This window comes from Boleophthalmus pectinirostris, unplaced genomic scaffold, assembly GCF_026225935.1.
Source record: "Boleophthalmus pectinirostris isolate CB_2022bp ecotype Guang Dong unplaced genomic scaffold, ASM2622593v1 HiC_scaffold_4, whole genome shotgun sequence".
NCBI classification, from domain to species: Eukaryota; Metazoa; Chordata; class Actinopteri; order Gobiiformes; family Gobiidae; genus Boleophthalmus; species Boleophthalmus pectinirostris.
Genome location: NW_026571353.1, coordinates 8,433,771 through 8,451,323, shown reverse-complemented (window position 1 = coordinate 8,451,323; position 17,553 = coordinate 8,433,771). Strand labels below are relative to the sequence as shown.

At 37.9% G+C, this 17,553-nt stretch overlaps 1 protein-coding gene across 1 annotated transcript in view; it reads left to right on the top strand.

Moving 5' to 3' along the window:
* Positions 1 to 17,553, top strand: part of niban2b (niban apoptosis regulator 2b) — an 85,840-nt gene that overhangs the window by 66,330 nt on the left and 1,957 nt on the right. The window contains exons 7-11 of the mRNA XM_055161485.1: positions 4,263 to 4,378; positions 8,994 to 9,098; positions 10,369 to 10,531; positions 15,195 to 15,382; positions 16,045 to 16,200. Coding sequence (XP_055017460.1) covers positions 4,263 to 4,378; positions 8,994 to 9,098; positions 10,369 to 10,531; positions 15,195 to 15,382; positions 16,045 to 16,200 — 728 coding nt within the window. The remainder of the gene's footprint in view (positions 1 to 4,262; positions 4,379 to 8,993; positions 9,099 to 10,368; positions 10,532 to 15,194; positions 15,383 to 16,044; positions 16,201 to 17,553) is intronic.

Genomic DNA, 17,553 nt, shown 5'->3' with positions numbered 1-17,553 from the left:
TTTTCACAATTTTTTTGTTGGTCCTCTGAAAATACCAGATTTCATGCATTCACTTCAAATTATAAATCCGATATTACGTCCAGACAGTATTATTTTGGATTAGTATTTGGCCATCACTTCTTGCAATTTGTGATTAGCTGGTCATGAAAAGTTCTCTCTAATCCTACTACTGGAAAAAAACTATGTCGGATTTAAAATCCAGTGAGTAATACACTTGTGGTTAATATGAGTAATAAGAGTCTGAGTTAAAAGAACAAACTCTTTAATCCCGTTATAGGCTTCGCTAACCCTCTCATACATTTACTAGTCATGATATCCAGAGTTTTTTCAGACCTTTCAGCTGTGGGACTTCCTGCCTTAGTCACCCCAGCCCCCCTCTCTCTCTCTCTCCCTCTACTCCTCCGCACACATAGAAATTCGATTCAGATACCTTGTGGGGACATGACAAAGAGTTATATTAACGTTCTAGACCAGAACTTGAAGCTTAACCAAATGTTCCAAGTTGTTTGAAACTACAGTGCTCATGTAAATCTTTCATCATTACAAACGTACAGTTGTTTCTTTTGATAATCCTGTGTGCTTTGGCCATCTCCAGCTCAAATTAGATGCCAGCAGAGATAAAGATGCACCGATCTGATACGTTTCGATACTGAAAAAGTTGCTAGATCTGAATTGGCTTTCAAATATCTGTTCAGACGATATCCTGGTTGGTCATATAAATTGGTGTAATAAGAATATTTACTGGCTGTAGTCCATTTTTATTTACGCAAACTTACTTGAGAGATAAATAACAGCTCTGTAACACATTTGGGTCAGTTTTGTCTTACTTTATTTTTGTTTAAAGGAAATAAAAGCTGAATTCAGTCTCTCCGCTGGTATCTGTTTCTTAAGGAAGCCGGGAGGGCTCATAAACACAAACACCGCAACACAAATGCAAACGCCGCGGGACTCTATTTTCCGACGGACCAAGCAACGGTCAGTACATCGATCCTGGCCACAAAACAATAAACCACTTTTACTTACGTTTCCAACTTCGTTCACTTCTCCGTTCCTTTACTTTTCACATTCTTGTTCTTCTTCAACTTTTCCCATTCACTTCCCGCTTCATCCTTTAACGCTTCACTTGATCCGTCGGAAAATAGAGTCCCATGGTCACTTCCGGTGTGACTTTTTAGTTTGCTGTTGCTTTTAGATGTGTTGTCGTGTTTGTATTTGTTGCAGCGTTCGCATTTGCTATGAGCCTTCCCGACTTCCGTAGTTTCTATTTTTTCTGGTGGAACATTCATCAAATGCTTTTTTTTTCCATGATATTGCTTTGTCTGGAATGTTTCACAGTATGGCATTAAACCTTTCTATCTTCATTTAGACCAAACTAGGCTGTGGAGATGCAATAAATGTAAGGTAGAGCTGTTTAATGTCATACTGTGGAATATTCCAGGCAGAGCAATGACATATCCATTAGGGTTGGGCGGTATCCAAATTTTGATACTGCTAAACCTTCTCAGCATTTTACCCAGGGTATACTGTATTACCGTGACTAATTAAGAATTATTTTGTATCTTGCGCCTATACCATTCAGAAACAGAATAGCAAGCATTATATTTGCCTAACAATATTGAAAATTATCAACAAAACATGTACACTATTAACAACTTTTAGGCGCACTTAAAATCTGGTGTGCCTTTATGGATTAATTCTGGTTGTGCTTACTGACCTCGAACTGATTTAATGTGGTACATAACACAAATCAAATCATCAAATCTGTCAAAATGTTTTAGTACAACTTTAGTAAACGACTATACACATATGACCTGCAGACATAATTTCTGAAAAGTTTCACATGGACCAACAGACTCACCGTCAGCCGCACAGTCTCTGTCGCAAAAAGAACACAAGACACATTCCACTGAGTTGTGTCCTTTAGTCCGACAGAAGCTGACCACATCAGCGCACAAGAGCGAGCTGTTTTTTCAGCGTTTATAGTTCAGGCAAATGAGCCATGTGGTTTTAAGTTTTGTTTCTGTTAAACGTAAACAAATGTGCACAAAGCTGCATTAAACACATTATTTCTCAATGTATATTTGAGTTCTCCTCATAGGAAATAAAACAAAAAAAAAAAAAACTTAAATGATTCACCCACATTCACATTCATAATCCACATTCTTTCCATAATCCACATACTTTTTAATACCTCAGTATACCTTAATACTGTAATACCGCCGAACCCTAATATCCATAGAAACAAGCAGAAAGTTACACAGTGCACCTTTTAATGTCGTAGTATTGAAATCGTTATCGGAACTGAAAAAGCTGGATAAACAAAGAGTGCAGGAGCCATTCAAAATTTGTCTTTGCAGTGTTCATTTTAATAAATACAACATTACTGCTACTTTTGTCATACATTTTTAAATACTATACAAAGTTATCCAGAGTTTTCAAATGCCAAGGTATTTTTCTTGTCAAAAAAACCCCAGATAATCCAAAAAATAATGATAATTCACTTGTGCGACTTTTACTTTTTTGGATTTGGTTGTGTCTATAGTTTTGATCCTTTTTCCAAGAGCACCCTCAAATAGCCACATTTTAGTTTGTTTCTGTTTTTTTCAATCCAAAAATAATACTGGAGCATGAACAGATCCAAATATAACCTTAAAACCCGACTCTCCTTGATTGCCCGTCTGCGTCCCCACATGACTCCGTAAACACGCGCGCACACGCTTCCTGCCTTTGTGCGGACGGGTGCTCTCGAACGCAGTCCCAGAAACATTAAACAGCGCTTCACATCCACCATCACGCCTGTCACATTTTTGCGTGGATTCGAGCTGCATTCCTTGAGTTCAGGGGCCTCTAAACCAAATGGGAAGCAGATATGTGTAATTAGGGTTTCAAATCTCCCGTTTGTCATGCACGACACTCTTCACTACAATGTTCACTACAGCTACATACATGCTTTGATATGTAGAGGATTCCTAGCATTGCACTGCCGTAGATCTTTGTCTGTGCTACCAGTGATAATATTGACTCTTGTTTCACATATTACGCCGTTTTCTGATCTGTGTTACGTTTTTTCAAATGTACTTTTAATTGAAAAAGCAGATTACTCCTTGCGATGTGTAAAATGAAATCACACATTCCTGCTTTTACATTTTTAAAAACACATACAAACTTGGAACAGGTTGGGGAGCCAGGGAACATCTTTCACAAATGAACAGAACATTGCAAATATGAAATAGTTTTATATGAAGTTTCACTGGCTTTACATGCTCTGTCCATTTAGACCACATCTTGTAAAATAAGTCCAGTTGCACTTTCTATAAAAATGAAACCTTTTTCCTCGTGTAGAGCTCTTGCACATTGTCAGTCCAGTTCTCAGTTGTTGGTCGTGGTTTAAGCCACTTCCTTGTTGTTGCCTTTTTACTTGCTGCCAATAGAATATAGAGTACCGTATTTTCCGGGCTATTAGACACTCTAGATTATAAGGCGCACTGTCATTAAATGGTCTATTTTCTAACTTTTTTCACAAATAAACCGCACTGGACTTTAAACGAAACACAACAGTTGGATGGGTCAGTCGGACTGTGTTTGTGGCGTTCACGGTGACTCTGAGCTTTGTTGCATGTGTAATTAGTATATGTATATAGACTGAATAATTTAGTTCCATAAAGGATACAATTCAGGGGGACTTTCAGCCAGGGGGACTTGCCAGCTGATTTCCGAGATGCTTCATATGGCACTAACATGTCACAGATGGACTTTGGTGCTTGGCCATGGAGATTTGTACACAAGCAGAGCCGCTTTAAAGTCTATTCTCTGAGCCACAGGACGCATGTGCTCATACTTGCTGGTTCGAGTTAGGACCTGAGCTGCAGTGTTCTGGATGCACTGCGAGAGGCCGTTACAGTATCTAACCTAGAGATAAATGCATGGATAAATCTCTCCAAGTCTCCTTTAGACCGTGCACCTGTGATTTTTGCTCTGTTTTTAGATGGTAAAAGGCTGCAGATGTTATTGATTTGAGTCCGAGTCTGAGTCCATAAGAGGAGTTGTGTTTTCTTTCATTCATACATGTTTAACACACAAACCCTGCACATTTACCAAACCAGGACTTATCCAGGACTGTGTGGGTTTTATGTCGTAGAGAAGATGTGTCAGTCTGCATTCATCTTAAATGTATTTAGACTTACGCATAACATTTACCGTAACCTTTTTTTGTCAAGATTGAATGTGACCTTGCTAACTCCAGTGTATTTTTTGTTTTCCAGGTTTGTCCGAGGAGAATAAAGTGCAGACTCCTGCCTTCACAGACGCCGTGAGGCTGTATCGTCAGGCTAAAGGACACTACGGCACATGGGAGATGATGTGTGGTCAGCCTGCTCAAGTAAGAACTGCTGCTGTATTTATGAAAGTGATGGACTGGACTGAGTATCTGGCAACATGTCCAATATATGTTACATTTATGGTCCTGTATTGTGCAAAATTGAGCTTTAAGTCATGTCATAGTGTTACTTCTCAAAAACATACCTGGAGATGTGTTAAGTTTCATTCACACATGTTTGAGTTATCCTTTATTAAATTTGTCTACATCTCCAATAGGGATGGGCATTCGATGAAATTTTCTTAATCGATCGTTAATTCTTCTGACGATCGATTAATCATTAACGTTTTTATATTAAAATGATCATCATTATTATTACTATCTGCACTACTAATCTGCATGAATAAATTCAACTTTACGACATATAAACCATAACGACTCTAGAGCCACATCAGTCTGTTTGACATTATAATGTGTTTAATTCAGTTTTGTGCAACTCTCACAGAAACAAAACTTAAAACCACATCGCTAATTTGCATAAACTCAGCGAAGATAAAATTGCAGCTCTTGTGTCGCTGATGCGGTTCAATTTCTGTTGGATTAAAAGACATGATTCAGTGGAATACAGGTTAGTGTGACCATATTTGCGTTTGTCAAAACCAGGACACCGTACGGGGGGAGGGAGGTGGGGACTCGTCATCATCATTGCGCGACTCTCACCTGGTAAAGCTTTTTACCACTGGACACCGAAACATGTGTTCCTGCTTTGTAAACTGCACATGGCCTCACACTTGTCCCGAACGCAACGGAAAGCGTGGAATTTCTTGTATAAGTCATCGTTAAATACACATCTGCACTTCGGTACGCTGCAGACTGACCGACTGTTTGTGTTTGCTCCCTCCTTCTGAGTGCAGAGAGACATGTACTGACCTTGTTTGGTCACGCTACACACACCAACCTACATTCAGTTTGTCGATTAAAATTAACGTAATCGATGAAATTCTTAATGATCAATTATCGATTAATCATGCCCATCCCTAATCTCCAAAGTTCCAAATGCTCTGTTCCACCTTGTGTTGTCATGCAGTGGTAGTTTTCAAGTTTTCAAGTCCTGAATCTTAGTTAATCATATTAACTCCATTTAAAAAACACAGTGGAGCATAGTGTCGTACTGGTGCCAGTAAAAGTGCAGAGGCTGCTCAATATCAATGTAAAAACCAATAAGATAATGTAACTGTAAAGGTTATGAACTTGAAAAAACTGACTTGATTCACTTTGACGTTGTTTTCTGTAAAGTGCCAGTGGAAGCAGGATTTAAAAAGGGGTTCTCAAACCGTGGGTCAGGTTCCACAAAAGGGGTTTTTAAGTGTAGTGCCATTTGCTTGGTCTATTTTAAGCCTAAATGAACATTAATCAGATCAAATGAAGATAGAGTTTTTTTTAAGTGCCAAAATAACTGTAAAATACAAATGCATATAGAAAAGGACAAAGATGGACGCGATTTGGTCTCGTTGACTGGTCTTGGTCTCGATTAGTGCAGTCTTGACTACAACACTAGTGGATCGTATAACATCACAAGGTGGAACAGAGTGTTTTTTGTATGAGAGAAGAAGCTTAAAGATGGTGGGTTTGTGTGTTAAACGTGTGAATAAAACAAAACACAACTCCAGGTCTGTTTGTGATGAGGAAACATTATAACCTAGATCAGAAAACTGCATAATTTGGGCCCTTTAACTTTAACTATATTTTCTCTTTATTTTAAATTGCTGTTTACATTAGACTGAAAAATAAAAATGTAAATCTCTCTGATTAAACTATGTTAAAAAACAAAACTAGAACCAAAATTGGGCTTCATATACTACAAGTAAAACTGTACTTCTGTTTGAGGGAAGATCTTTTTTGTTTTCTCATGTAAATTTGTCTTGCTGCAGTACAGACAGACTTCAAGGTCAAAACAAGTCCGATCAGAAAGTCTATAAGTCTAATCAGAAAGTCTTTAATTGTGATCATCAGGAGGTTCTCATTAGCATGCTAGTTGTACTTAGCTCTACTGCCATACATAAGTCCACTCTGGTCTCTGAGAGTTGCGAAAATATAATTAGATATTAGTAAGTGAGGAATATCTTTGGACCACTACAAACTGTTTAAAGCAAACTAGTTTGATTATTTACGTTTTTTCCGACAGTAAAAATCATCTGCAGCACCTTTAATTTGTATTTATATTCATTTTACTGCAATAAGAATACAGCAAATGGTACTTTCTGCGTAATAATTATCTGCCCTACTTTGTGTGAGAAACGTATCCTGCTTTAACCTGCTTCTTTATCTCTGACTGCCATATTTATTTTATGCAATCTGGCCCCAAAGGCATTAAAAGTGATTGTACTGCTACAAATGCCACTAGACCGGTTTGCAGTACGCGTCAGTTACTCAACAGAATCTCTTTACGTCTTGATAAAAAGATTAAAGTCTCTTTTCTCGATAGCACAAACCAAAACAAGCTTGCGTTCCTATCGGTCACTCTAAAACCATTATAGTGTCGTTTAACCGGTGTCAAACTGCCATTAGCTAAATTGTGGACACATGACTGCTTAAGTGAATTGGCTGAGGGTGGGTTCATTGTTTTAAAATGTTTTTGTGATTCTGAAAGGTCTTATATTGCACAAAATTGACTCTTGTGAGCTGTAAGCCATGTTATAAATGTTTTTACTTCTCAAAAACATACCTGGAGTTTTTTGTTTCATTCACACATATTTGAGTAATTCTTTATTATTAGTCTATCTACATCTCCACAGCTCAAAATGCTCTGTTTCACATTGTGATGACATGAAGCGGTAGTTTTCAATTTAACAGCTATTCATTACCTTTTAGTTCATTAGAGATTGGCAGTTCCAGGGCTGAAATTATCCAAATGATTCTAGTGGAGGTGTAGGGAATTTATAAACACAGTGGAGCATATTACCGCTTGACATCACAAGGTGGAACAGTGTTTTCTGCTTGAGAGAAAAACTTTGCCAAAATATGCAGGGTTTGTGTGTTAATCATGTGAATGAAACAAAACACAACTCCAGGTCTACTGTGATGAGAAAACAACACTATACCATTCATTCATTGTACCGTATTTTTCAGACTATAAGGTGCACTTAAAATCCTTTTAATTTTCTCAAAAATCTGCAGTGCGCCTTATAATCCGGTGCGTCTTATGTATTATATTTCTGGTTGTGTTTACTGACCTCAAAACGATTTTATGTGTTACACAGTGCTCAAAAATCTGTCAGTGTTTTAGTACGACTTTGGTAAACTACGAAGCCACATCACTTGATGGATTGTCAGAGCATTACGGCTACTGTAGTCAGGAGCCTCGTGGAGAACAGGCATGTCCTTTAGGCCAGTCCAGAAGCTGACGACATCAGTACACAAGGAGTGAGCAGTTTTTTCAGCACTTATAATTTATGCAAAGTAGCCATGTGGTTTTAAGTTTAGTTTCTGTAAAATGTAAACAAATGTGCTTGAAACTGCATTAAACACATTATTACTCAATGTATATTTGAGTCCTCAAACAAACTTAAATGATGTACACACACATTCACATTCATAATCCACATTCACCAAGACAGGGAGGCAACCCTAGGCAAATTATGCCATGATCTGCCAATGGATCGTGAATGTCTGGGCTAAGGGATCAGTCTCAAGTGTCGTACCTTTGTTTCGCTTAATACGCCTTATAATCTGGCGCACCTCATTTATGAAAATAGACAAGACAATTCAACGTTATTAATACTGCACCTTATAATCCGGTGCACCTTATAGTCCCAAAAATATGGTACTTTGTTTTCCAAATACAACAGCTACTCTAAAAATACACGAAGATTTTATCAGATTTCCTTTGTGCATGTAAACACACAAACAACAATGAGATCTAATTCTTGCATTATCTCATTATTCTAGTTATCTGATTTTACTGGCCATTTAAATGTACCCAGTGAATGACGGTGCTTTCATGTGGTGTGTTGGAAGTGGGAATTCGGGAAGCAGCGCAAATGACCGGAGTTGAGCCCCAGGAGCTTTGTTTGGTGGAAGCCAAACAAGAGTTCAGATTTTTCAGATATTTTGTGTCAAGTGAATATTAAGGCTCCTATATTACGCAAAATTGACTCTTGTGAGCTTTAAGACATGTTAGAATGTTGAAACAGACTTGGAGTTGTTTGTTTTTTTTTTTTTTATTCACACATTTTTGAGTAACCCTTTATTACTCGTCTGTCTGGATCTCCAAAGCTCAAAATGATGTCATGAAGCAGTAGTTGTTAAGTTAATAGCTATCTTTTACTTTAGTTCAATAGAGATTGCCAATTCTAGGGGCTGAAATTATCCAAATGATTCTAGTGAAGGTGTATGGAGTTTAAACACACAGTGGAGCACTTCCTGTATTATCATCGATATCGAGGTGGAACAGAGTGTTTTTAGTTTGAGACAAGAACACAGCCTAAATATGCAGGGTCTGTGTGTTTTTAACATTGTATTATTGTGTTATTAATATTGTAAATCCGCCTTTGAAGAACTCTCACATTCCAACTGCCCCACGCCGCATTAGTTGTTGTATCCCACCTACGGCCCATAGTCGTGGAATAAACCTAATGTATATTTATTGAATCCTGTTGTTGCTTATTGTCTTCTGCAGATTTTGTCCAACCTGGTGATGGAGGTTCTGCAGCCTGAGCTCAGAGACCAAATCTCTCCTCGACTCAAAGGCAAACTGCACGACCGACAGAGGAACTGGATGCTGGTATTTGTTCTAAAATTATAAAGCTAATGAATATAATGTTCTTGAAAATACATAATTAAATATACGCACTTTTGTTATAGAGGGGAAATACACCAAATAGATGTTTTTAAGGTTTCTACCAGAGCTGGGGACTTGCTAGTCATGACTTGGACTCAAGTCAGACTTGAGTCACTATTTTGAGGACTTGAGACTTCACTTGACAAAAGGGACTAAGACTTGGACTTGAAGATCAATGAACTGGGACTTGACTAGAACTTGAGCCCTGGATCATGTCCCCCTCACTTCTGTTTGTTACTTTGGATGTAATTGAAGTACTATGATGTGGTATCCTCAAATGTACTAAAATAAAATATAGTATATAGAGTACAATACAGTAAAACAGAGGGAGCTACAGAGAACATGATACTTCATGACTAAAATAAATGTCAAGACATTTAAAAAGGAAAAATTTGTACATATATATAAATAATAATCATATATATGATAAATAATCATATAAAAATAAACCAAAAAGTACCAAATATAGCTTAGATTTATGCAAAGTGACTTTTAAACTAAATTGTACTTAAAAAGTCATGGTATAAAGACTTGAAATGACTTAAAGCTCAAAGCAGATGACTTGGACTTCACTTGAACTCATGGGTCAGTGACTCGACTTGGACTTGCCTGTCTTTGACTTGGGACTTGACTCGCACTTGAGGTCAAAGACTTGAGACTTACTTGAGACTCGCAAAACAGCGACTTGGTCCCAACTCTGCTTTCTACCATTCTATAATGATGCCCCCTCATCAATAAACATCCCTGAAGAGATTTTAGATACTGTTCATGCATGTTTAAGTAATTTAGCGATCTCTCCCGGGCCCTATTCAAACCCTCCTTATGGTTAGCTGTAAGATTCTGTGCAATGCTCAAACCACAAGCCTCTGTCACCCATACTCCCTCACGACAGTTCTCCGTGAACATCAAAAATGGATGTGAAACTTATGTTGTAGCAGTTAATACTCCCTCTTTAGATTGAGCTATTACCTGGTGTTGTTTCCTCTTCATTTCTGTTGGGGTCTGTATTATTCTTTAAGATAAAAGTTTGATTCTTATTTCATGAAAAAAAAGTAATATAGAAGAATGTATGTATAACAAATTAGAAAAATACATCAATCATGTTCGCAGCCTAACTAAACTTTTCCAGTGTTGCATATTTAGTATTTAGCCTCATTAAACCACATTATTAGTCCTAACATAACATCTAACAGCTGCGTGTGTGTTTTGGCAGATCAGTGACGCGGTGTACAGCCTGGTGCAGAGCCAGTGCCAGGCTCAGTACGAGACCCTGGTGCAGAGGTGCGAGGCGGGGCAGCCGGCAATCGAGGCCTCCATCAGGACGGACATGGACCAGATCATCACCTCCAAAGAGTACGTCACCAACAAGATCAGAGGTAATTCTGAATTATACTAAACCAACTTCTATAAGCACTGGGCTTTGTTTAAACGGTGAAAGACAAATCCAGACGGAAATTGTATTAACCACAGGAAAGCATGAATAAATTAAAGCCATAGCATGTACCTTTTTTGCCAAAAAATAGACTTAAAGGGACAGTTCGGAATTTTGAACAAAGGACCTCATTTCCTAGCGAGCCAGAGTGTTGGAGACGTGTGGAGACACTTTTAAAAAAAATTCCATACAGTCCTCAGTTTGAAATAAAACTAACCTCGCATCGCATGAATCGTCACATGTTGAGGGACTATTTTTTCATATATCAGTCCGCCACTGCCGAGCTTTCTATCAGGAAGTACAACTCACTGCTGCTCAGACATAAACCCTTCAAATGGAAGGTTGGTTTTCCTTCTAAAATTATTCTATCAACACAGACATTTACATTCAGGTCTTTTGTGGAGTGGGTAAGACTGTTTTTAGTGGCAGGATAACTATGGCCATTGACATGCACTAGCCTAGCACCAGCGACCTCTGCAAATACAAGGACTGGATGGAATATTTTTTCAAAAAGTTTCCACACATTTCTAACAATCTGGCTCACTAGAAAATGAGGCCCCCTGTCCAAAATTTGGAATAAGAGTATATTTTTTTCATTTTGGTTTAGTTTTGGTTTAGCACTGAAAAAACATGCGCCCTTATTGTGAGCAAGCTTGCATCTCCATAAACCTGACTCTTGAAGAGGGCGTCGACTGCTTGTTTCCATGGAAATGTTGTTCCTTTCGCTGTAATCTTCTAGCCAGGCTGGCACCCCCTAGTGCCTCCGTTCAATTTCATTTCTTTTCAGCGACTAGGTCAGGAATCAAAATACAATAGACGGTTCGCAAGAACCCCAGAAGTGCAGGTTCAGGCACCAGCCAATCAGCGAAGAGTGATATATTCAGTGTTGTCAACGATTCCTGAGATCAAGGATTTAAAGCCGGAACAAAGAGAATGTTTGGTGAATTTTATCAAGGGGAAAGACGTTATTGTCCTTCTTCCTACGGGATTTGGGAAAAGCTTAATATACCAGTTAGCCCCGTTAGCGGCGCATTACATATGTGACGACCAAATAGCAGTGATCGGTTAAATGATAAAAAGTACCCGCCTACCGTCGAGTGAAATCTAATGCTGCGAGGTCAGATGGTTTGTACAAAGTGAAACGAAGTAAAACCGGCTCATGACTCAGGCTAGTAATCTTCCAGTGTATGGCTTAAAACATTTGATTGATGATGTTCTGAAGTATGTTTTTTACTTCCACAGAATCCTGGTGGTAATGTGCCACCTCCAGAAAGTTACATCTTGCACCTTTTTCATACCAATTTGTGGTGTCACGATACTCACATTTCAAACCCAATTTCATTACTAAAGAAAAGGTTGTATATAATCACTATGGATGTAACAATAACCGAAATATCGTGATATTGTATCATCAAAGTTCTCACAATAATATCGTGGACCATTACAATATATCAAATTACAAGTCTCTTTGCTTAAATTAAGAGTTATGGTGCAGCAGCAGCTAAAAAAAAGACTGAGGGAACTACATGGACCAGGGCTGGGCAAACTTTTTGACTCGTGGGCCACAAAGGGTTTTAAAATCTGATGGAAGGGCCAGACCAGGGCAGATGGATGGAGTTTTTTGGTAATCCACGTCATATGAGAAAAAAATAACATGTGATATGTACAAAAAAAAAAACACATCCCATGTTATTGAAATATCCCATAATTCAAAATCATTACAACAAAATATTATTCTTTCAAGTCCCACAGTTTTTACTATGTATTGAAATGAGTTTTAAAACCATAGTTTGCCCACCCCTGACATAGACCATGACCCTTTGCAGACTACATGAAGAAATAAGTTCTAAGCATTTTTAAGTCTTAGTTCTTTGGATTAGGTCTTGTCAAGGCATTTTAAGAGGAAAAAGTCGCATATTAAGTTTCGTTAGCGTCCACAAAATATCTCAATAAATATCGTACCGTGAGATGTATATCGTGAAAATATCGTACAGAGAGATTTGGATATTGTTACATCCCTATTCATGAGCCTTTCCACCATATTATGAGCTTTCCCACGATATCACAATAAATATCGTACCGTGAGGTTCATACCGTGATATCATCGTATCTTGAGACTTAGATAGACCTTCGTTACACCCCTAATAATTATTCAATCTTATATTAGTTTGGCAATAGATTAAAAAAAAAACCAAAGAAACAAAAAAACATTATAAAACGATACTGATTCTTAACTATACTTTCAATTAATCTCTAGTTTTGATACTAGTATTGATTAGTATCTAGATAGCAGCTTGTTTGTTTGTCCATGAAGGCACAAACGATCCTTTGTGAAACTTTGTTATTTAAAAACCTGTTTTAAAATGTGACTAATCATACCCACTGGCATTTCACGTATTTGAGAGAACCTGCGTCAGTCATTTGTTACCAATGTCTAAACCTGCCAACTGTTGTGAATTCAAAATAAGGCCATAACTCTTAGAACTTTAGCAGAAAAAAAAACAAAAAACTTTCTGATAGCGTTTCTTCTTTTTTTTTGGATAAGTAAGCATTATTAAAAAAAGACACGGAAGACATGACCCCCTTTATAATATTTGCTGTGTCGGTTCCAGTAAATGGGAGTAGCATCCTAAAGGCCGCCGGAATGTCACAACAACTTCCTGTTATGAAACTATAATTGATGCTGTAGCTACATTTTTATGCTTTTACTATATTTTTGCATTTTTTTCATTCATCGTCAACTATCTGCGTCGTAAAATTCCAACCAGGTAGATGCTGCAATCTAACTAATGATTACCCAGCCTAAAACAATAATTAAATCCACAGACGTTGTAAAAATGCCTTTAATGATTTCACCATGAGGCAACGCAATGGCAGAGTAACAGGAAAATACTCTGACATTTCCAATTTCCAAAAGATCTGACTAGTGTAAGTTTTTCCAGAACCGAAATTTCTCCTTCAAAATCATATGTTCCTCATTTGCTGTGACAGTCGGTTTTCTGCGCGGAGATTTCCACGATTTTTGGAGTTGTTTATATCTTGAACTTGCACCAAAAACGAGGCAATTGTCTTTGTTTATAGAGAGGATGGATAAGATTAGATGGCTACGTTGGTTGTTTTGGGGAAAGAAGTTCAGTACAAAGGCGCAATAGAGAATACGTGGGTAGATGGATGCTGAGGTTCAAGCGAGATTAATCGCAATCAAATTGACATTAGGATATCGCAAAGACTGCAGTTTTTGAAGTACCACCCATCCTTCTAAAAACATCAAAATCTACAAACTGCTTCCCTGTAGTTTAATACAGGAAGTAACTTTCAGAACATCTTATTTTTGTCTTTTTGTCAATTCTTCTGGCCTGTATTCATACGTTTATATCATACTCCCTACAACTGTACAACAGTTCACCCTTATATAACAGATAATACTCCCTACGACTGTACAACAACTCTCCCTACAACTGTACAACAGTTCACCCTTTTATAACAGATAATACTCCCTACGACTGTACAACAACTCCCCCCATGTAACAGATAATACTCCCTACAACTGTACAACAATTTGCACTTATGTAGTAGATAATACTCCCTACAACTGTACAAGTAACCCATATGTAACAGATAATACTCCCTACAACTGTACAACAACTCATGCTTATGTAACGGATAATACTCCCTACAACTGCACAACTCTCTCATATGCAACAGATAATACTCCCTACAACTGTACAACAATTCGCACTTATGTAGCAGATAATACTCCCTACAACTATACAACTAACCCATATGTAACAGATAATACTTCCTACAACTGTACAACAACTCATATGCAACAGATAATACTCCCTACAACTGTGCAACAACTCGCACTTATGTAGCAGATAATACTTCCTACAAATGTACAACTAACCCATATGTAACAGATAATACTCCCTACAACTGTACAACAACTCACCCTTATATAACGGATAATACTCCCTACAACTGTACAACGACTCACCCTTATGTAACAGCTAATACTCCCTACAACTGTAGAACAAAACACCCTTATGTAACAGATAATGTTGTGCACTGATACAATACTGGTATTGGGTTTCAGCATCGATACTGAAAAATTTGCTGAATCAGATATCGCCTTCCAAATAACAGTTCAGTCGATATCCCGTTTGGAAGTATAATTCTATGTAAGAAGACTGTTTACTGGTTGTACTTGGCCCAGAAAGTCTTACAATGGTTGAACTTTTGTTTATTGGTGGTTTTCAGATTCTACAATGTGATGATACTTCCAGATGGGGGGCAAGAGCCAGTTTTTCCCGTTGATTACATTGTACTTTGGGAATTTACCTTTTTGATATTTCAGGGCAAATGTGTAACATGATCATTTACATTATAAACTAGTCCCCAGATCATGCTATATTACTCAATATCGGAATTGAAAAAGCTGGATCAGTGCATCTCTATTTAGTGACCTGGGAGGACAGTGGGCCCAGAAACTCAAATTGCATTAAACATAAAAAAATTATATATATAAAAAAAAAAAAGTAAGACATAATAATCATTTTCAGATAATTGACAAAAAGGTTACCTATAAATCTTCCCCTTCCTTGTAGTGGTGGCGCAGCCTAAGGCGGAGAAGCTGCTGAAGGTGAGCATTGAGCCGTACATCTCCTCCATCCTGGACGCTCTGATGGAGCCCACCAGCCGAGGCTTCTCTGAGGTCAGGGAGGTGTTCTTCAGAGAGCTGGTGGACATGAGCAAGAACACAGTGAACAACGGGACCAAGGAGACTGTGGCCCAGGTGAGGAGGAGGACGGGGGTTTAGATATAGGACTTTATTTTATTTTGTATTATTTTTATTTTATTTATTTTAGATTTATTTAATTTTGTATGTTTTTTTTTTCTCCTTTTTTTAGTTCACTTGTTTGTTGTCTCTTCTCCTGTCTTATTAAAAAAACAACAACAACAACAACAAAAAAAACAATGTTAATACTGTTGTTCTTCTCCATACTCGTCTCCTCATTTAAGCCTTCCAACTTGCACACCTTGTACAGCTAACTAACTTGAGTTTTTGCAGTTTTTGTTAAATCCCATGCTCTCATCTGGTACTATTTGCACTTTTTAATTAAAAAACAGAACTTTTCAACCCACACCTTTTTGGCAAATCTGCCCTAACTGAAATCTGATCCTGCTCCTACCTCTTTCACTGACCCAAATGCATTATTTACTGTGTATAGGCCCATATAATAAAATTGGCTCTCTGAAATGGTAGGGACGGCAAACCAGCCACAAAGTTAAATAACCCTGCTCACTGTTTCAAATATCCTTAATTTAAATCATGACCAAAATGTCTGTGGCCATGGATTTTTTCATGAAGACCCTGTACTAATGTGTCTTGAATAGTACTAAGTAGTATGTCAGTGTGTTGTCCTCATGAAATGCCCTGTGCCCTGTGTCGTGCAGCACATGGAGAAGATCTCCATGCTGGCCTTCCACCCGGTGAAGATGCAGAGCTGTTATGAGAAAGTGGAGGCTCTGAGTCTGGAGGGTCTGCAGCAGCGCTTCGACGTCTCCAGCCCCAATGTGTTTGTGCAGAGGGCCCAGATACTCATGAGAGAGGTACTACTACTACTACTACTACTACTACTACTACTACTACTACTACTACTACTACTACTACTAACATGAACTACCTGAACATGTGAGACATGTGAGACAGACTCTTCTGTGACGCTGTTTAAATCCAGGCTCAAAACATTTCTGTTTAACTGTGCATATAACTGAAAGGTTTTCATTCCGCACTCTTCTCTCTAATTTATGTCTCTCTTTTTTTAATTTTAATCTTCATGATTATTTATGTTTTGATTTGTTTTTATTATGATTTTAATGTATTTCTTATTCTGTAAAGCACTTTGAATTACTTTGTGTACGAATTGTGCTATACAAATAAACTTGCCTTGCCTTACTACTACTACTACTACTACTACTACTACTACTACTACTACTACTACTACTACTACTACTACTACTACTACTACTGATATTACTACTGATATTACTACTGATATTACTGATAGTACTGATACTACTGATACTACTGATTCTAATGATCCCAATTATCCTAATGATTCCTCTGCTGCTGCTGCTGCTGCTGCTACTACTGGTACTACTGCTATTAGAACTATTACTACTATTAGTACTACTGTTACTACTGTTACCACTGTTACCACTGTTACCACTGTTACCACTGTTACCACTGTTACCACTGATTCCACTGCCACTGATTTCACTGCTGCTGCTACTAATGCCACTGCTGCTACTACTACTGCCACTGCTACTACTACTGCTGCTACTACTGCCACTGCTACTACTACTGCCACTGCTACTACTACTACTGCTACTACTACTGCTACTGCTACTGCTACTGCTACTACTATTGCTGCTGCCACTGATAATGCTACTACTGCTATTAGAACTATTACTACTATTAGTACTACTGCTACTACTACTGCTATTATTAATGCAACTTTTACTACAACTATTACTACTGCTACTAATACTATTGGACCTATTACCTCTATTAGTACTATTACTACTACTGCTACTACTACTTCTAGTGCTACTTCTACTGCTACTTCTTCATAAAAGGACTGAGACAAACAAAGGTTGGACAAAGGTTTGAAAAACAAGTTTTCTTTCTGAGCGCGCTCCCCTGGGTCCATGACTTCAGCTCTATATTGTACAATGTGTGTTAACAGGCTCAACATAGTGGGCCTATACTGTGTTATTTTTGACCTAGTTCTAATGTTGTTTCCTCATCAAAAACACACAAACCCTGCACATTTGGGTTGAGTTCTTCTCTCAAACAGAAAATACTCCGTTCCACCTTGTGATGTTATATGGTAATACAGGAGGTGCTCCATTGTGTTTTTAAACTCCATACACCTTTACTAGAATAGATCATTTCTGCCC